Source organism: Myotis brandtii, unplaced genomic scaffold, assembly GCF_000412655.1.
Source record: "Myotis brandtii unplaced genomic scaffold, ASM41265v1 scaffold427, whole genome shotgun sequence".
NCBI classification, from domain to species: domain Eukaryota; kingdom Metazoa; phylum Chordata; class Mammalia; order Chiroptera; family Vespertilionidae; genus Myotis; species Myotis brandtii.
Window position 1 is genome coordinate 603,861 of NW_005366346.1, and position 22,127 is coordinate 625,987.

Consider the following 22,127-nt stretch of genomic DNA (forward strand, 5'->3'; position numbering starts at 1 on the left):
CATAAAATGATCAAATACATAAAACTGCCCCAAAAGAATATAGACTTGTTAGAACAACCTTCTTTCCTGCAACAACCTGTTCAAAAGTAAGGGCTACTGAGAACGCCTTCAGTATAGGGACAGCCATATCATTGCACTGCATAGCTTTCTGGGGTCAAACAGCAATTACTATTTTAATTTACATTCTATAAACATTTCATCATAAAACACAGCATACAATTAAATCTCCCAACCAGGATCTAGGTGTTCTTATCCTAGTAGGGGGAAATGAAATCTCATCTATTAGCTAAAGAGAGGGGAGTTCAGGCTGGCTTGTATTCTAGTCTTGGAAAGCTAGCAATGTAATTTCAACAGAATGGGAAAAATTCATAGCAAAGCACCAAGATGTCCAGAAAAGCTAACTAATAGGGTTCATTCTATAATTATCGTATTATAGAAGGATCCCCCAACTGTACACAACTACAGAAATGAAGATGATCCTGAAGTACTAAACCAGATATTAAAAGTGGCTATTATTTCAGAGAATTCAGAGCCTTCCCTCGGAACACATTCTCTAACAAAGTGATTCACTTGGTTTCTCAACTCAGAGATGATCAAATTTACAAAGTTTTATGATTTACCTAATAAATTCTCCAAATCTTGCTTCTTACTTCATTTTATCTAATGACACCAATCTCTTGATTCAACTAGAGGCTAGTAATTTAGCATTTATTACAATAGAAACAATTCCCCAGCACAAAAAGACCTTGTTTATCTGCTAAAGTAATTTCTGAAGTTTTCAGACTTTGCTTTACCATTCACACAACATAGACCATTTCAATTTCCTCCCATTTCCCATATTTTCCCCTGAGAGCTTGTGTTTTACAAAACCTGGATTCCAAGTTCAGTGACTTCAAAGTCACTACTTTCAGGAAAACCTCCAAGCTCAGCCTCACAAAATCTCACTCATTTAGCAGATAGTGTGCACCTAATTGCTGACTCTACCACTTCTTAATTAGTCAGTCAACCATGATACATTTTTAATATCCTCTTTCACTTGTAGCATATTTCTCTGTTTACAATTTCTAGACTAACAAAGACTATTCTTTTATGAAATGAGCATCCTAAATAAATATGGCCAAATAATCTAAACACAATGCCTAAGATTATATCCATAGGTACATAAAGAATTTCATGGTTCAAGTGCTCTTTAAAAGTTACTTAGAATATCCTCACCCAAATCTGCACTCCTTTTTATACCTGGAAGTTATCTTTCTCATTATTTTTACCCCCAAACCATGGCCATAGATAGATGAAATTCCAGGTAATAGATGGCATTTCAATAGCCTATAGTGGATCTCAGGATTTATGTAGCCTGAGTTATGAGATATTTTTCATCTTAGCACCAGTCTTTATATCACCTTGGCTTTGACTAATTCAGTAGTCTGTTAATTTATATCCTATAACCCACCACATTTTTTTTAATTCTACACATTTTACTGACTTTTTATTTGTCTTTTTTTCTAAGTTCTCTTTAAACCTAAGAGCCATTCCTAGATGCATCATACCCATTGGCAAATACTCTCCGTTCTTTAGTTTTGATTCAAGACTTATTATGCACTACTTATCTGTGCTTGCCGTCTATTAGACCAAGTGCTTAACGATTCAAGTTCTTTATCTGATTGAATTGCTCCTTACTGTTTGCAATGTCTGCCAATTAAATATCACCTGCAAATTTAGAAAATTGCTCCTACAACCATTCAGTAAGTAATTTGCATCTACATAATTTATTTCCTTTCACAGATCTCCTTCTCCATCAGTGTTAAATCTTTCCTTATAAACAACAAGTGTTTTCGGTCATTTTTTTTCTTTCTCTTCTACTTATATACACAGTTGTGGGGGTCTCCCACATCTATACTCCAGCTCATCCGATATTTATATCAAGTGGATTCTTTTTGAACACTTACATTCAGACATACAAGCATACATTCCTATGATCACATTCACTTTTTTAACTTTTGCCTGATTATAGCTGGCATACTCTGGGAAACTCAATCAGTCCATTAATGCTTGTTTAGTCTAATTTAAAAATTAAAATCTTAGTCATTGTCCAATTTAAATGGTCTATAATGGCCTCTTTTCTCTTCACACATTTTGATCCTGACTCCCTTTGCAAAGCTACGTGTTTATTTCACAAGGCTTGTGAGCATGTATCTGGGGGCAAGTATATGTGGGGGGAGGGGTTCTTTGGTGAGTGAGTTTTACTGGTGGATATAGATACTTCCAAGACTGGTTTGCAATAATGGAAAAAATATAATCAAAATATGTAACGATTTTGTTTTTGTAACCATGGGGCTATTTGGTAGTCTTCAGGCACCCCACTGAGGACTCTCTTCATCCACAAGCTCCTCATATTCTGCCTTCTCCTGAACCCAGTGGGTGGTTTGCTCAAGAAGCAGCATCTGGTCTTTGTCCTGACTAATTAGCTCTGCCTCCTTCAGAGTAATGGGATTATTACAAACTTAACTTCTTAGGAAATGGAGATGAGAATAGGGATAAAAATATTGTGCCTCATAAAACTTGTTCTGGTGGCTCAGACAGGCCCAACTCCATGGGCCTATCTTCATGCCCCAGGCTTTCCCAATTGCCCCTAGCATGCCCCTTTCCAGTGCAGATGGGATCCCCTAAACCCTTCTTCCCAAGGGGGCTCTCTCCTCCCTCTAGCCTTTTTTGTCTCTCTGAGTAGCAAAAATAACTACGCCTATCCTCCTTATCCAGACTCAAGTCCAGGGGTCCTCAAACTTTTTAAACAGGGGGCCAGTTCACTGTCCCTCAGACCATTGGAGGGCCGGACTATAGTTTAAAAAAAAACTATGAACAAATTCCTATGCACACTGCACATATCTTATTTTGAAGTAAAAAAACAAAACGGGAACAAATACAATATTTGTATTTGCATGTGGCCCGTGGGCCGTAGTTTGAGGACCCCTCAAGTCCAATAATGTAGGGCCTTACATAACCATTTTGTGCATGATATTCATGTTAATCCAACATTCCCAATTTAGTTTTTGTAATGGATTGAGAGGAATACCTGTATTTCCTAAACTGATTTTGTTTGTTTGTTTGTTTTTTAGCCATAAACAACATTCACATGGTTTCACGTGCACATTTACTAATTGCTCCTAGATAATTCCATTAGGATGTTCTTTCAGTACCACAAAAGCAAAATGTCTACAGCCAAACTCTCTATCTCAGTGTTGCCCTTTTCCAATCTGCTCTCTTTCTGTAGCCCCTATTTCTATCCTTGACTGTCCATCTGCTCATTTTCCTCCGATACATTTCTCACTGAGTCTCAACAACCCCATTATCTCCTCTTCCAAGTTTCAAGTTCCAGTAATTATATCTTAGAATATTGTTTCCTCAAAATCATCCTTTTTGTTAATCTCCGATCATTACTGTTTTGGTTTAGGCACTCCTTTGTTCCTCTCTAGACTGTTGAAAAAGCCATTTGTCTTTTTCCTTCTTTGCTCCAATGCATCCTTGTCCCTACCTCGGCTATGTTTCTTAAAGCTAAATTAAATCTCAGTTTTTCTTATGTAAAAACCTTTAAATCTTTTAGAATTTTCACCGTCTAAATGATCAAGTCCAAACTCTTTAACATGGCAAACATGCTTTTATAATTATCCTTATTGTTGCCTCTCCCACTCCCACTCATCTTCAAGACCTAGCTCAAATTTCTCCCCTTCTGTGAAATCTTTTCAACTCTTCAGGCAAAGGCTGCACCTCCACCCCTGGGTTGCCATGGCACCCTGTATGTATTACCCCATGGCATTTATAGCACTGCGTTTTAATTATTTATTTACACATTTGTCTTCCCTGTACACTATGAGATCTTTGAAGGCAAGAACAATGTCTTCCACTCCTTCGAATTTATGATGCTAGGCACATCGCCCAGAATGTTGCATGCATTCAAAAATGTGTGGGGATAAACGGTTGAATATAGGGCATTCTGCTTGGTATACAAAGTAAAAAAAAAAAACAAAAAACTTCAGCCTTCTGGTTTCCAAAAGAGGACTATGCAAAGAAAAGGCCTCTATATCTATATACCTACACCTATAGCTATACCTACACCAACACCTACAACCTCATATTTCAAACACCTAGTTTGAAAAAAAGTGAAATAGGTGATTTTTGAACACAAGATTACCAGGAGATGGATATGGTTTGAACAAAAAAAAAAACAAAACTTCAGCCTTCTGGTTTCCAAAAGAGGACTATGCAAAGAAAAGGCCTCTATATCTATATACCTACACCTATAGCTATACCTACACCAACACCTACAACCTCATATTTCAAAAACCTAGTTTGAAAAAAAGTGAAATAGGTGATTTTTGAACACAAGATTACCAGGAGATGGATATGGTTTGAAATCCTTATGGAGCAAAGCAGTTTAACTAGGGTTGAAAATTTAGGAAGATGAAGTGAGTAAGGACAAATGAGGCAGATTGAAGTTGAATGTGATCTCTATGGAGTGTGACAAAATGTAAGTGGGAAGTGAGACATAGACTGCAGAAAATAATGCATGCCTTTCTAAGGTGTTTCAGGTTTTCTTAGACAAGAGAGAAGCGACAGGTTTTTAAGAAAGAATTGAGATATTTTGAGAAGTTTAGAGATGCAAATATATTTAGTCACTCCCCAAATCCTTCTCTATATAATCTTATTTTTGTCTTCTACTCATACCCATCCAAACTCCATCTGAACCTTCTTTGACTGTGCAGGTCTTAAAAACCTACGCTGAATGGTTTCTGAGTAATATTTTTATCACTGTCATATAACTTGGTTTATTAAAATTCAAACCAAACTTACACTTGAACTCTGTTCCCCTATGTAAACTCCTAAGGGAATTTAGCACTTGGACTATGGATTCAAACTGACTGAGTTTGAATCATGAACTATCTACAACTTGGCTAAGTGACCATGAGCAAGTTTCATTATCTCCCTGTTTCATTTCTGCAAAATCTATCTCATAGGGATGTTGTAGATACTGAGAGCTAATAAATGCACAGTATGTCGACTTTATCAGCAATAGTAAGCTCTATATAAGTGCTAATAATTATTATTTGGTCAATTTCAAACCATGTTTTTTAATTTCCTCAGGTATCTGTGTTAATTGCCAATGCTGTCAAGATTATTGCTGACTAAAATATGAGACTCTAATTGTAGTGATATTATATTTTTAATATAAAACACAGTATATAAAATAGTTCCAAGCTATTGACACAGAGCTGTAGCTTTTTCTTTATAAAATCACTATTTATATTTTACATATATACCTTATTTTTTTACCCTTATTAATTGCCCTATTCCACAATAGATTTCCTTTTAGATTTATGTCGTCTATCAGTTTCCTCTTTTTAAAACTCTAAATTTATATCTTTATAGTATTACCTTCTGGGGTCTTAGTATTTTCTTATGGATTTTATAACCTCTTTATGACTTGTTTAATTATTATAGTTTTTTATTTGCTAATGATTTAAATATTTGTGGCCATGTAACCACTGTTGGTATCCAGGTAACGTAAACCATTATTTTTGAACTTCTGAAAGATACCTTTTCTTTTTTTTTGCCTGTCCCTTATTTTCCCTTCTAATAACAGCATCCCAACTTCCTTGGGGGATCAGCATTGCCCCATGCTGCTTCAAGTGTTTACACTGAGCTACTGCTACCCTAAGTGCTCAAGGTGGCCACAGGGTGCAGCCCTGGTGCTGAAAACACTGCTGAAACTGTATAAAACTGAGGTTCTTTGTTGGAACTGTTGATAAAGAGAATCTATGGCCCTGGCTGGGTGGCTCAGTTGGTTGGAGCATGGTCACATGCACCAAAAGGTTTTGGGTTGATTCCCAGTCAGGGCATATACCTAGTTTGGGAGCTCGATCTCCAGTTGGGATCAATGTTTCTCTCTGGTATTGATGTTTTCTTCTCTCTCTCTCTCTCTCTCTCTCTCTCTCTCTCTCAATCGATAGAAAACATATGCTTGAGTAAGTATTAAAAAAATAGTGAGAATCTATGTTGATATTGGGATAGGTAAGAGAATGAAATCTAAATCCGGACTTACTGAAAATCACTTTGCTGACACAAAAGGAGGGCCTGCCTGAGAACTGGGACAACACAATGAAAAGCAGAGTTGAGATGAGGAGAGCAGATATGATGGCCTGAAGAGATGAGCCTGGATCTCATCCCTGGATAGTGATAAGCCATTAAAGTATCTGTTCATTTCAATTGGACCATCATTAGAAACCAAAGACATCTAATTAATTTAGCTTGGAAAGTATGGGAAGATTATTTTTAAGATAGAGAATAACTTGAGCTTGTTTTTAAGCACTGAGAAGGGAATAAAAAATGGGGAAGATTGAGATATAAGAGAAACAAAGTAAAGAAAGATAGAGCGACACTTTAATTTCACTCTATGCTAATTAGTCTCATTGCTAATTATCCTAACTGACCTCTTCTCAGCTATTCTTTGACTTATTATTTATTCTCAATTGTTTTTTCTTCACCGACTTTTCTTCTGTCAATTCTTAAATGGTGTATTTCTTCGGCTTCATCCAAAAATCAGCCTAATAATCTCACTGTATGTTTTCTTTTTAATAATCTCATGTAACCACCCAGGTTACTTACCTGAACTCCAGACTCATATCAAGTTACTTAGTTCATTTTCTGTTTGGATAGCTCCAGGAAGGTGTATCCATAGTAAAGAGAATGGGCTCTGATATCAAACAACTTGAACTCATATTTGAGTTCTTCTATTTATTAGCTATGTGACCTTGAGCATGTTGCTTAGTCTTCTGTGCCTGGGTTTTATTATCTACATAATGGGGATATAATTATATATATTTATAAGTATTTTTGAGTATATTTGTGAGGATTTAAGGAGTCAGTACTCATAAAGCTTTGGAATAGCACTCAGCTATTTGAAAATGTTAATTACTATTATTACTCATTTCCAAAATATCAGTTTTGTCTCTGCACTCTCTACTCTCCACCCAAATATTCCTTCTTTAGTTCTTATGCTAGTAAATGATCCCACTCTCAATTCAAGTGTAGTGAAGTGGGAGTGACTGAGTACAGTGAGCTATGTGGATTAAAGAACTTAAAATTATAAGAGCAAGAGCCCAAAATTTAGCCTCGCAATAAAGATGGAAATTTCTTTTAGATAAGGCTAAACTTAGTAGGTCGATTGATTTTATTAAAGAACAATGAGATACCATTGAAATATTTTAATAACAGGAATGTTATTATCTAATGTATATCATAAAAGATCACTTGACTGCTTTCATTCTTTGATGTAAAAATATTTTCTAGATACTGAAGTTTCAGTGGTACATCAAATGTATAAACTCTTTGCCCCAATTAAGCTTACATTTTAGCAGGGAAAGATGAACAAGTAGGTGCATAGCAAGATGGTGATATGTGTTCCAAAGAACAATAAACCAGGATAAGGGGAGATAGGTAGTGCAGAGGGTAGACGTTGCTTGAATAGGTTGGCCATGGAAGGCCCCTCTAATAATAATTTTTCAGCAGAGACTGGGGGAAATATGAGGTGAAGGGGAAGATATCGGGGGAAGAACATTCTAGGAAGATGGTTCAAGAAGTTCAAAAGGCCAAGTTCAGCAAGTGGTGGAAGAGGGAGAAGGACTGTGGGCTTGGAGCACAGGAGTGAGGGAGAAACAGAGGAGGTCACACGAGAATTAGTAGGGCAGAGTATGCAAATAATTTTAAGGATGGTTTTTACTCCAAGTTGGATGGGAAGGTTATCAAATGGCTTTCAGCAGAAGAGTGACTAAATCATCTGACTGCTGTGTTAAAATGTACTGAAGGCAGTCAAGAGTAGACAGAGGGAGAATAACTGGAAATCTATAGCTACAATCCAAGTGAAAGATGTCCATGGCTACAAGTAATGTAGGGAGTAGAGCTGGGGAAAATGGGAACGAAGGAAGTCTTTTTCTGCTTCTGTGGCTGAAAAGATAAGATACAAAACCTTCAGCGAGAAGATATCATTGGCTTTGGTCTTCCTCATCTAACCTATAAGCAAATCCTGTTTCTCCTTGCTCTTCCCCATCTAATCTGTCAACAGATCCTGTCAGTCAGCCTTCAAATATATATGAACTCATTACATTTTTAAAATATATAACCTAAGGAAAATTTTACCAATCTATCAGAGTCCACTGTTAAGAAGAGGGCTATTTGCCTTCCCTGAAACAAATTCCTGAATTCATTTTCTTGGTAATCACAACAACAATTCTACAGATATGGATAAAGCTATTTAAAAAGGTTAAAAACTCTCATAGGCTCATGTGGTTAGTAAATGTGTTAACGGTATCTAAGGTTCTGTTCTAATCCAAAGTCTTTGTGTTGCCTTTAAGGATAAGAGAATACATGGAACGATTTTGAGGTCAGAGAGTAAGAAAATAAGGAACTCACACTAGATTCTCATAATATTTGCAGTAAACTATGAGCCTTAACAACTAAAGATGAGAAGGGTATCGAAGATGGAGAGTGGGACTATAAATGGAAACTTAAAAAGTATGGGAAATGTTTGGAATAGCCATTGTAGAGATGAAAATAAAGAATCAATATCTAATGAATTAAAGGACACTGGAGAATCAGTAAAGGCTCTGTTGATAACATTAGCTATGATGGTGTAGACATGAACTCAGTCAGCCAAATACCATGACCTCCTATAGCAGTAACCTATTATTCATATGTAGGATCATAGAGTGGAAATGAGGATGAACACAGAAGGCACAGGGAAAGATCAAGAGCTTCAGGATGCCCTGGGGGTGATTATCCTCATTTTGAATTTCCATGGAGTGAAAATTTACTTCTATCACTTTCATGATTTACTAGAGACTATGAAGTATATTTGTTTTCTCAAATACTGGATTTCTGCTCTCTATTAATGAGACTCTATGCATGTGACTTCCCTTGTATTTTATTAATTACATGTGTGCTTTCTAGGGGGTACTTGTCATATCACCTCCACTAGACAGACTTCACAATATTTTCTTCTCATGCATTAAAAACTTAGAGACTTGGCTAAATGTTCCTCTTCACCCTCAAACCTACCAACCTCCTAATAAATGTCAGTCTCAATGTATATGTCTCTTACAACAAATCATTGTGGGCCATTTTTTAAAAATAGACTTTATCTTTTTAAAGTAGTTCTGATTTACAGAAAAACTGAACATAAAGTACAGAAAGGGCCTATATACCCCGCCCCCATCCCTGGCATGCCATACCCCTCCACTCCACCCTACTCTTCCCTGTTATTAACATCTTGCATTAGTGTGGTACATTTGTTACAATGGAATCAATATAGACAGTATTACTAACTAAAGTTAATTGTTTATATTAGGGTTCAATATTTCAGTGGGTTTTGACAAATGCATTATATCATGTATCCACCATTACAGAATAGCCTTCCTTTCTATGAATATCCCTCTCTCCCTTTTAAACTCCAATTCCTTTTGTCTCTTCAAATGTTCTGTTATGACCCACAAGGTCAACATCTATATTTCAGTCTCTGGTTAATCCTTTCTCTTACTAGATCTTTCATATCTTCACTTTTACTTCACCCGCTTTCAACCTTATATTTACATTCTAATTAATTTTTCTAAAATTGTATGCAGGTCTATCTCCTCAGTCATGACCATGCTTCCTTGAACATTTTAGCTTTTCTTCCATCTCTATTTCCTTGCCAAGTTTATCCACCATTACTCAACCCTGATATGTATGTTTTAATCTTCCATCCTCTTACACTGGACATTTATTTTCAGCTGAAGAAAGTGACACTATGGTGCAGACTAGTAGCAATGAAAAGTGGCAGTGTTAAATAAACTTCAGCTTAATCCTCAGCACCACTGATCCGTCCTTTTATCTATTTTGATTTAGCATCACCATCACTGCCTTCAATATTTAACTCTCCCAATCTCCTGTACACTATTACACAGTACAGGAGATTGTCCCCTTTAATGTCAACAGACTTCATATCCTATTTTTTCAAGAAATTTGAAGCAATGAGATATGATCTCCTTCAACCCTCCAACCCTCCAACCTCTTGATTCTAGATTTAAGGATTACCAGACACATTCTCACAATGTTTTGTTTTATTTTTCCAGGATTAAAAAAACATATTTATCCCAACAAAATAAATTCTCAATCTAAGATTTTATTCTATTTTCTCTGGGATCTTTATCTCTCACATAATAACTTCCTTTTCTTATATTAAATTTTTCTTTATTTTCTTTCCTCAGCTTATAGATATACTCAGGTTTCTCTTAATTGAAAAATAAACAAAATAACAAAAACTCTACCAATATCAATAGCCCCTTCAACTATTATCTCTTTCTCTCTTCTCTTTCCCATCCAAACTTTCTGTAAGAGTAATATATGCATGTTCTGTTATAGCATGCGACTCCGAGTTTTTCCATAACCTTTTGCAATCTGGATTCTTTCCCCACTGTGCTACCAAAGCAATTCAGGCTTAAGTCACCCAAAACTTCCAAAGACCCAACTTAGTGGACATTTCAAGTTCTCATGGCAGATATTTTGGACATTGCTAGTCATAACTTTGTTTTTGAAACTCTTTTATCCTAACTGACCTCTTCTCCCATGTTCAGCTATTCTTTGACTATTTATTCTCAATTGTTTTTTCTTCACAAACTTTTCTTCTGTCAATTCTTAAATGGTGTATTTCTTCGGCTTCATCCTAAAATCAGCCTAATAATCTCACTGTATGTTTTCTTTTCAATAATCTCATGTGCATTCCTGCTATCAACCACATTCCTAGACTGATGACTCCCAAATGTATGCCTCTTATTGGGCTCTTTTGTTGAGCTTTAGAGTCCTACATATTTGTGAATTTTCCCCTGGCACATCCAATTCATTCTACTCTAAACTGACCTTATCCCTTTCCTCTCTAGATCTTTCTTAGCAATCTCCTTTATGATGAGTTATACATCATGCTCTTATTAATTGTGAGTTTACTATTACATACTATATACTTATAAATTATCCTTGAATCTTCCTTCACCTTAGTCACTAAATTATATTAATCTTACCTTCTTTATGTCTTTAATATCATATTTTTTTTCACTCCATTCATATTATTAGTACCTTAGGACACAGTTTCATCATTTCTTGGTTGGAGTGCTACAAAGACCTCTTATGCTATTTTTCACCTTTCTGCTTTTGCTTAAATTTTTTTTTGTCTGTCAGTACACATTCTTTGCTTTCTGCCAACCCCATTTTACCTAGATGTTTACCACTTATTATTCTGTAATCTCCATACATATTTCCTTCTTTAGAAAGTTTAACCTTTTTTTTATCTCTAGGGCTTTCTCAGTGTTCCATTCATGCCTCTAGCATTACACTTTCTGCACTGTGCTATAATTATCTAGTTTAATGCCTGTGTTTCCCATTGAGCTAAGAGATATTTAAGGGGAAGAACCATGTTTTATTTATCTTTGTGTCTCCAGTGCCTAACATAGCACATAGCACAGAGACCATCAATTAAACGTGTTTGTTATAGATGTCATTATCTTATTCACACTTGCCCATGGCATTAATTGGTATGCGTTTAAAAATATTTATAAAATCTCTAAGTAAATATGTTTTCTATGTTGAATGCATTAAAAAATTAGAATATCTATGATGGAAATATATTTACTTTTTAAAATTAAGAGTTGTTGAACTTCATGTCAACTATATAAATGAGGAAACCCCTTCCATTTTCATCTATTCTTTTATATGAATAAGGCTTCTATAAAATAACAAAATTATAGCAATCTAATTTTGAAGGTAAGCCCTACCTTATTTGTTTGTTTGTTTTTTAGCCATGCCACTCAATTCCTTGAAATCTTTCCATGCAATATGTAGAAAGTCCTTGTGACCGATCATCAACAAACATTTTTAATGATCTAGCATTTGACAAATTAAGTTCTTCTATTTTTTGTTCATTATATTTGTACATGAAATGATATGACTTATAAAGGATAGTAGCAACACCAGTGTTTCCATTGTCCCTTAGGTGCTTCAGAAAATATTTGCACTAAGAACCACATATTGTAAGAAGATTTTTCTTGCACAAAAGAGATGCCCTTATTTTATGAAGTAAAAGAAGCTAAGTGTACAATGGCTAAGGAAAATAAGAAACACCAGGGTCATGTTTTCAGGCACATCATTTTTAGAAAAGATTGCTTATAGAAACTGAGAATATGGAAATTTATTTCCTATTAAGGTATCTGTACTGGTTTGTCCCTTGGAAAGTCTTCTAATACCTAAGGTATTATTTTGAAAGCTTCTGATTTAAAAGAATGCTACCCAAAAAAAGAAGTAAATAATACAACACCGAGCTGTCTAGCTCTTAGTGCCATTTATTTTTTTCTTAGTTTTTTGTACTTCTATTCTAAGTTTGATATACTTTTTATTTCCTCTATAAAGTTTTCTGTGGTCTTCTTACTGTTTTTCCCCTTTAACCAGGAAAATATAATTTATCAGTTACATTAACTCACCCGTAACAGTTGCTCCTGTACTGAGCAGAACATAGCTCTCATTTATCTATTTTACACTGAAACATCTTTTGGCCGAATCTGTGTTCTCATAAATTTTAAGGACACATTAATTGCAGAAAGTTATAAAAGCAGTAAGGTACATAAGAAGTGGAGGAGACTTTGGTCTATTTTTAGTTTTTGAATAGACTCCATATATACATTTAGGCAATCATGTGCTCTCTCTGGCTGTAATTTCTTCTCTAAAAATTATGTATGTACTAAAATTTTGACACCTAGGTTTAATGGGGAAGCCCTTTAACATGAAATTGACCAACTCTGAAGCCCTAGTGCCACCCCTGGAAATCTCTGTGGAATAATCATATGAACTCAGAAACTTTTCATGTTTCTTATTGGATTCTTTTTAAATGTGATGGTCTGTCCATAATCATCATCATGACAAAGAATCTGAGAAACAGTCTTTTAGTTTTGGTCTCCCCTTAGGAAAAAAGACAATTAACCTTGTTAATTTTAGAAGTCTCATTGTCATGGATGGAGGTATTCATTGGCAAAATTTACTGTTATCTAAAATATACTTAGATTCATAAAAATGTTTATTAAAACTATACAATAATAATTACTTTTCTGGAGCTCTGTCATAACATTATTAACCCATTTCAATGGTGTTATTTTGCTTTGCAGCAGTTAATAACCTGATGAAGTTTTAATATAATGAATCTTGTTCTATAACCTAAATTGACTACCCTTTCTTTCTTAAAATGTTATCTTCCCTTGGCTTTGATGGCACCAAATTCTCTCACTTTTTTTCCTATCTCTCTGCCTACTCCCCAAAATCTCCTGTTGTTGATCCTCCTCCCCCTGCTTAATAAGTGCTTCTCAAAGCCTACTCAGAATGACTAAATACTTTCTGAATAGAATAAAAATCTAGTTCCAATAAATAGCTTTATAGTTTTTCTGGCTAAAACTTATACATTCATAAGTTAACTTCTTTATGCCTGAATTTTTACTTTGTAAAAGGACTCAGGGGAAGTTTATCATGGAATAAATTCATGCTCTTACACACAGATGAAAACAATCATATTGATTGTTTATGAAGAACAACATACTATTGATTGTTTGGTTGTTATGCAATAAATTCTTAAAGTGTTAAAACAATTACAGTTGGAAGTGATCTTTCCATTAATATACTTGTACTCCTCACTTCACAGGTATGGAAGCAAGTCTCAAAAATTTAACTGGAAGCAAGCACACAAACCCAATTAAAAGCAGCACCAAACATTGGACTAATTCTAATGCTTTTTACTGTGAAAGTCTGTTGGCATAATAACTCTTAAAGATTTTATCCACTCTTTTTATACAATAAATTTGTATAATGCCTTTTTCTTTTCTTTACCCTATTTTGATATAATTGCTTATCTGGGTTCAGATCTGGCAGGACCCCTCAGGAATACAAAGATAGAACACTAGGTTTGCGAATTTACAATAAAGGAATATAAGATAAATTGTAAGAGGGATAAGATTTGATCATTCTCTTTTTTAATAAAAATACTGAAATTAATGTTTTTCAAATAAAATTCCATATTTAATTGAATCATTAAATAAATTAATTCCAGTAATTCTAGGATACGAAAACAGCTTTGTTATTTTTTCCTGCCACTATCTTAAAATCTTTTATTTTTTCTCTTCTCCATCTCTTGGAAACTACTTAGTCAGATACTTTATTTTTCTGAATAATTTAATCATTTCAGAAATAATTCTAGTTCAGCAATGATGGGATAGTTTTTATTGGATTCACGCAACAAAAAATAACAATTGTAAATTCTGGATAAATTTTTGTAAAAATTTAAAGTTCTGAAGGTTAACCAAAGTCAGGCAGAAACTGTAGGCTATTCAACCATTAAACAATACTAACTGTATGGAGTGAGATCCACTTTTAAATGGCTTATTCATGGAGGACCTATCTCTATTTAGGTGACAAGGGGTAGCTAGAACACAGGGAGAAATCAGTTAGAAGAAAGAGTTTGAGGCAGCCAGGGTAGCTAGAATAGGGTAATCACAAAAACAAGGCAGAGATGTCAAAATTGTAGCTGACAAGGACTCTAAAGCAGCCATTATAAGAAAATATGATTAAAGACTTATAAGATAAGATGGTAATAATGACTAGAAAGATGGGGAATCTCAACAGAGAAATGGAAATTATTCCTTAAAAACTGAAACTCTAGAACTGAAAAGTAAGCTATCTAGAATAAAAATGTTACTGAATGAACTTAACAGAAAATTGGAAATTGGAAGGAAAGAATCCATAAACCTGAAAGCAGATCAAGATAAATTATCCCAGCTAAAGGACAGAGAGTAAAAATCTATAATAATAAAAGCATAATATGCTAATTAGACCAGACGTCCTTCTGGACATCCTTCCGGATAACCTTCCGGAAGAAGCCAGGGCTGCGAGGGAAGTCCAGGTCCTGGGTGCCTGCTGACAGCCAGAGGGAAGCCTGGGACCTGGGTGTTGGAGGGAAGCCTGGATCCCAAGTGCCAGAGGGAAGCTGGTGCCAGCAGCCGGGGGAAAGAAGGCCTACTCTTGCATGAATTTCATGCATCGGGCCTCTAGTATTTTAATAAAATAAATGAGACGTCTGGGACTTAGAGACATTAAGAGGTCTAAATTAAATATTCTGTGAGCCTCAACTTGAGAGAAGAAAGGAAAGGCAGTAGAAAAAAAATTGTAGAAATAATTGTCAACATTTATTAAACTTTGTAAAATATATACTAGAAGCTCAGTGAGCTCCTAGCAGGATTAAATACAAAGAAAACCACATTTAGACACATTATAGTTAAACATCAAAAATACAAAGAGGTTGTACATTTACACTGTAAAATACTACTGGGCCATAAAAAATAAGGAATCTTACCTTTCGCTACAGCATAGATGGATCTAGAGAGTATTATGCTAAGTGAAATAAACCAATGAGAGAAAGACAAGTACCATAGATTTCACTCACATGTGGAATCTAATGAACAAAATAAACTAGCAAACAAAATAGAGACAGACTCGTAGATGGAGAGCATGCTGACAGCTATGGGAGGGGGTGCTGAATTAGGAGGAGGATTAAGCAAAAATAAAAATAAAAAAAGAGAAAAAAACTTATGGATTCAAACAACAATGTGGTGATTGCCGGGACAAGAGGTATGAGCTGGGATAGGGTACAGGGGAGATAAATGGTGATGGATGGAGATTTAACTTGGGTTGTTGCATACTTAATACAGTGTACAGATGATGTGTTGTAGAATTGTGCACCTGAACCTGTATAATATTTTTAAACAATGTTACCTCAATAAATTCAATAACAAGAAAAATTAAGGATTTAAAAAACTGAAAAGAGAATTTTAAAAAAGGCAATCCTCACACTAAAACAAAACAACAACAAAAAGAAACAAAAGTATAAATAATGGTCAACTTCTCATCATAAAAAAATACTTGGCAAAAGACAATAGAATGTCATCTTTCAAGTGATGAATATCTATAATAATAAAAGCATAATATGCTAATTAGATTGGACATCCTTCCGGAAGTCCTTCCGGATGAAGCCAGGGCTGTGAGGGAAGCCCAGGTCCCAGGTGCCAGTGGCCAGAGGCAAGCCTGAGTCCCTGGTGCCAGAGAAAAGCCCGGGGCCCAGGTGCCAGAGGGAAGCCAGTGCCAGCAGCAGGAGGAAGGAAGGTCTACTCTTGCACTGTCTTTAGTTCCCTATTTGTACCTTTGAAAGACAAATGATTGTTTAAATAAAAGACTATGGCATTTTCTGTGGAGTTCATAAAATATAAGTATATGGCAGCAATAGCACAAAGGATAAGGTGGGTGTAAATTGAATTACATTGCTGTGAGTTTATTACTTTTTAAATCTGAAGTGGTATAATACATCTAGATAGAATGTGATAAGTTAAGAATACATATTATGTTCTAACCACAGACAAATAAAACTATAAAGAAATACAGCCAAAAAGCCAAAAGAGAAAATAAAATCAAACACTAAGAACATTCAATTAGTCCAAAGGAAAGGAAGAAAAGAAGGAACTTAGGAAGAAACTAGGACACATATAAATCAAATAGTAAATCATAGACCTAAACCTGACTATTTAACAATTAACCAGGAAGACATAATAATTATAAATGTGTATGAATTAATAAAAAACTTAAAAAATAAAACAAATCTACAGAAATATAGATTAAGACATAGAGAAGTTTATGTTTTCTTCCAGGATTTTTATGGTTTCATAACTTACATTTATCCTTTGAGACAGCATGTAGGGACCTGGAGAATATTATGCTAAGTGAAATAAGCCAATCAGAGAAAAACAAGGAACAGACTGATGAATCTCAGAGGGAAGGCAGGGGTGGGGGTGGTAGGGTTGGTGATTAACCAAAGAACTTATATGCATATATGCATAACCCATGGACACAGATAATAGTGTGGTGAAGGCCTGGGGCAGGGGGAGGGGGTGGAGGGAGTGGGCTAGAATTGATCAATGGGGAAAAAAGGGGTATATCTGTATAATTTTCAACAGTAAAGATACTTTTAAAATGTTTAAAAATAAAAAGACAGAAATTTAAACACCTCTCCAATAATTGAAAGGCTAAGGACAAAAATATCAGTAAAAATAGATTTACCTTATTTATATATTTATATCCTAAAAGTTAAAATGATTAGTTCTTAAGTGATCAGGATTTTATTTACTTTTTACAAATAACACTGTGTTTTTTTTAAAAAAAATGACATCAATTATGTTTGTAAATTGCATTGTGACTTCATCATGTACTGACAAAATGTTTGAAGTATAAATTTGGCAAAGGTAAGTCTTTGTTATAGATACATTTCTATCATCTATATATATAAAAACCTAAGCAACTGTTAAGATCGAACAACCAGAACAAATGGTTGACCAGTCGCTATGACGTGCACTGACCATCAGGGGGCAGATGCTCAATGCAGGAGCTGCCCCCTGGTGATCAGTGTGCCCCCACAGCCAACCTCCTGCTGGCCAGCTGGCCCCCCCAATAGGCCTCGATCACAGCCAGGCTGAGGGACCCCAACCGTGCACGAATTCGTGCACTGGGCCTCTAGTAGGAAATACTCTAAAATCTAGCTTTGTTTTGTCATTAATTTTTCTTTCAACAAAGATCATAAAATAGTACTGGCTAAGATTTTGGCATTCAACACCACCACTTAATACTTTGCTTTGCATTTATTTTATATTAAATTAGCTTCCTGGGGTTATAGTTCAACCTTTAGATACATCATAGATAAATAACAAAGTAAATGCTTACCTTAAAGACTAGTTCTCCTACCAAGCCATTCCATGTCCCATCTTCCTGTGGGCTTCCATATTTGTGATCCGGTGCAACATAAATATCATAGTTAAATCCAAGGTAGTTAGATAAGGCATCCAAAACATCAATGGAGAAGCCCTGGTATTTCTTGGGCTTACCCAGGACATTTTCAGAGACCATTACAAAAGGTTCTTCCTGCAGGGAAATAAGAGATATCCGTGATGTCAATCTATATTGCTCCTTAAAAAGCAAAGGTTAATTCTTCTAAGAGTGTTGCTTATAGTCTAAAAATTGCTTTTGCACTTTGAGATAATTAACTTAGAAATAGAACTTGTGTGTTGTTAATATAAGTTGTGTATTGTTAATGTAGCATATTACTAAACAATGTTTAATTACCCAATTTCTTGTCAGCTCTCATTTAATTATAGACATACCACTTAACGACAGGCATATGCTCTGAGACATATGTCCTTAACCGTTTTTGTCATTGTTCAAACATCATAAACTGTACCTACACAAACCTCAATGGTACAGCCCAGTGGTCGGCAAACTCATTAGTCAACAGAGCCAAATATCAACAGTACAATGACTGAAATTTCTTTTGAGAGCCAAATTTTTTAAACTTAAACTATATAGGTAGGTACATTGTTATTAACTTAATTAGGGTACTCCTAAGCTGGCCTTTGCTAAAAACGTCCTCAATCTGATTGAGGTAAGTTCGCTGAGGTCGACCCCTTCCAACTCTCCCATCCTCAACTCCTACATGAATCGCGTGCGCCTCCCCTGCGCTGTGTATCCCACGGCCCACCTGAGCCGCACGTCTCAAGTTGCCCAACCGACTGACACCCCCCACTTCTTCTAACGCCCCGCGTATCCTGCTGCCCGCCTGCGCCTCATCTAAAGTTGCCCGACCGACCGACACCCCCCACCTCTTCTAACGCCACTTCTTCAAAATAGACTCGCCCAGGCCGAAAACCGACTTCTGCGCATGGGCCACGAAGTTTCAATCGCATTGTATGTGCACGCCCGCACGTGGTATTTTGTGGAAGAGCCACACTCAAGAGGCCAAAGAGCCGCATGTGGCTCGAGAGCCTCGGTTTGCCGACCACTGGTATAGCCTATTATATACCTAGGCTATATGGTACAGCCTATTGCTCCTAGGCTACAAGCCTGTATGGTATGTTACTGTACAAAACAACACAAAATTAAATCAAGCACAAGAAAAAAATGATACAATCAACACACTTGGTAAATACAAGATGTATGAGGCTGCTGCAGGTATAACGTGGCATACTCTTATACAGAAAACATATTTTATATAAGTATATGGAGTTCACTATAAAATAATAATACATATATTATAGTAAGTGCTTAAACAAGTAACATAGGTATTTATTATTATCAAGTATTATGTACTGTACATAGTTGTATGTGCTATACTCTTATATAACTGTCAGTGAAGTTTTGGAACCTGTAATAGAAAAGAAATTTGTTCCTTTTCTAAGGCAACAATACTAAGCTTGGTTTAATCATTTTTATCTGTGCACCTGTTTCAAAGTTTGTTCATTCATTGACTCATCTGTTTAACATGCATTGAGCAGCTACTCAACATAGTGAGAGATATGGTAAAAACTCATGAGTACCATTTTCAAAATAATTTTAACCTAGTATTAGGAAAAGTCATGTACTCAAAAAATATAAAGCAAAACAAAAGCAATGTACAACATAACTGGGACAAACAAAACACCAGAGAAAGAAAATAGACTCTAAAAGAAAAGGGAAATCACCATTTTGGGTTAACCCACTTTGTACTATTTTAACAGATAAGAAAAATCAGAAACAAAAGTTTCAACTCAAGGTCACACAACACGTTACAGAAGAGGAAGGCATCATAATTACTTACTTCAACTTTATCTCCTGTGACCTTGAATTTTTCAACCTATGAATTAAAATCTAGGATAAGGATAACATAATTTGTCTCAGATTTTAATGCAATTTAAGTTGACATGAGACTTGTAGAGACTCCAGATGCATGACAAAATGAAACACAATCCTCTCTGGAAGAAAGTATCTTCATTTTAGATCATACTTTATTCCCTTAAAATTTCAGGGGTAGGGAACCATTTTTCTGCCAAGGGCCATTTGGATATTTATAACATCATTTGTGGGCCCTACAAAATTATCAACTTAAAAATTGCCCTGCTATATGTGGTCAAACTTTTAATTAACTCACCTTTAATGCCTTGGCAGGGCCAGACCAAGTGATTTTGTGGGCCTTATATGGCCCTCGGGCCAGACATCCCCCACCCCTGCTTTAAATAGTTGTTCAAAGCAAAAGTCCAAGGTATCATATAAAAGGAGATTGCATTTCATATAGAGAACCAGCAGAAATAATATCCAACAGAAATAGATCTTTGAGAACTCAGACACTAAATTTTCAGATGCATATTATAAACATGCTTATTATGTTTAAAGGGGATTTTGTAATTGACAAGAAATTGGACTATAGGATATGTCACTGCAGAATTTAAAAAGAACTAAATAGAAATTTAAGAATTAGAAAAGATCATGATCAAAGTTAACAGCTTAATGACTGAGTTTATCAGCAGATTAGAAACAGCTGGAGAAAGAATAGTGACCTTTTATAGTTCAGAGTTAAAACCTGAGGTACAAGAGGATAAACAAATAGATATTCCCAAAGAAAGAGTGAAGAGCTGAAAAGCAGAATGAGAGGCAGTCTGATAATTAAGGATGTGGAGAGAAACATACACAAGGAAACATAGCTACCGTGGTAATGAGAATATTCTATTTTTTATTCTGGACAGTGATTAGGTGGACTTTACTTATTATTCATTGATAAATGGTTTAAGCTTTTCTTTCTGTATGGCTTTTATATTGTAACTAGAGGCCCGGTGCATGGGATTTGTGCACTGGTGGGGGGGCGTGGCCTGCGGAGATCTGCCTGCTGTGGTAGCACCGCTCATCCCAGTCAGCTGAGTGGCTGCAGACCAGCCCTCTGAGCGGCTGCTCCCTGGTACTGCATCTTTTGTGGAGCCAGATCACTCCCCTCTCCAGGGGATCTGGTCAGGGCCGGGCCCAGGGACAATAGCACTGAGAAACGGTGGAGTAAGCCTCAGTCCTGTAGTGGCCACAAACCTCTGTTTCAGCTCTGCGAGCCTGGCGGTGGTGCTGCGCAGCCTGTGGGCATCTGGAGGAGGCAGCAGGGAGCAAGAAGGAGGAGGAGGCTGGGGCTCATCCTGGTCAGCCAAGCGGTGCTCCCACTGTGGTAGTGCACTGACCACCAGGGGGCAGCTCCTGCACATAGCGTCTGCCCCCTGGTGGTCAGTGCACATCATAGCGACTGGTCGACCTGTTGTTCTGGTCATTCTGCTGTTTGGTCGCTGGGCTTTTATTATATAGGGTATAAACAAAATAATAAAAAAAGTATCCTAAGTGGGACTGGATAATGGAGGGCATTGAAGCCATATGAGAGTTTCTGTCATATATGACAGGGAAGTGGAGCACTATAAAAGGGAAATAGCATAATTAGAAAGTAATTCTGAGAGCTGAGTATAGAATGAGTTACAGCAGAATCAAGAACTAGGGGGCCTTTGCAAACACACAGTTGACAGGAGATTATGTTCAACATATATTTTCAAAGTGTATGTAGATGGCTTTGAGTCTTCCATTATTGGGACAAAGAGAGGAAACGAAAATAATAAAATTCATTTTCTGGTAATTAGTTTAAAAGAATAATAATAAGACTGAGTCTAAGCTGGTGAAAACCTGCCTACTATTAAATGAAAACAAGTGGCATATTTCAATTTGCTTATTTGGATGACAAATTCTCTGAGCACAATCCTCAGCAACTGGAATAAATGAAGCTTTCACAGAATGCCTGTAGTTTATCAATCTAAGTGCATTAGCATGAGGATGCACAGACCTGCTTGTAGAAAAGAGCATTTCAGTGGTTGATAATTTTCATATTATCATAGATTTATTCACATCACTTGTTGGGTTATTAGATAATAACTTCATAATTCAGAATTTGTACTCAGTCATTTAAAAAATCCCATGCTAATTGCTTAGTGATTTACAACACTCTTTGCAACTTTCATATTTTTTAGTTAGTTCTCATATTTTAATAACTGTGTAATACTAGAGGCCCAGTGAACAAAATTTGTGCTTGGGTAGGGTCCCTAGCAGCTGCTGGCTGCCAGCCAGGGCCTTCCTTCATTCCACATCACCCTCTG

General features: G+C 36.0%; 1 protein-coding gene across 1 annotated transcript in view; it reads right to left on the minus strand.

Moving 5' to 3' along the window:
- GRID2 (glutamate receptor, ionotropic, delta 2) overlaps window positions 1-22,127 on the minus strand; it is a 388,655-nt gene that overhangs the window by 340,180 nt on the left and 26,348 nt on the right. Inside the window, exon 2 of the mRNA XM_014546041.1 lies at window positions 17,872-18,069. Coding sequence (XP_014401527.1) covers window positions 17,872-18,069 — 198 coding nt within the window. The remainder of the gene's footprint in view (window positions 1-17,871; window positions 18,070-22,127) is intronic.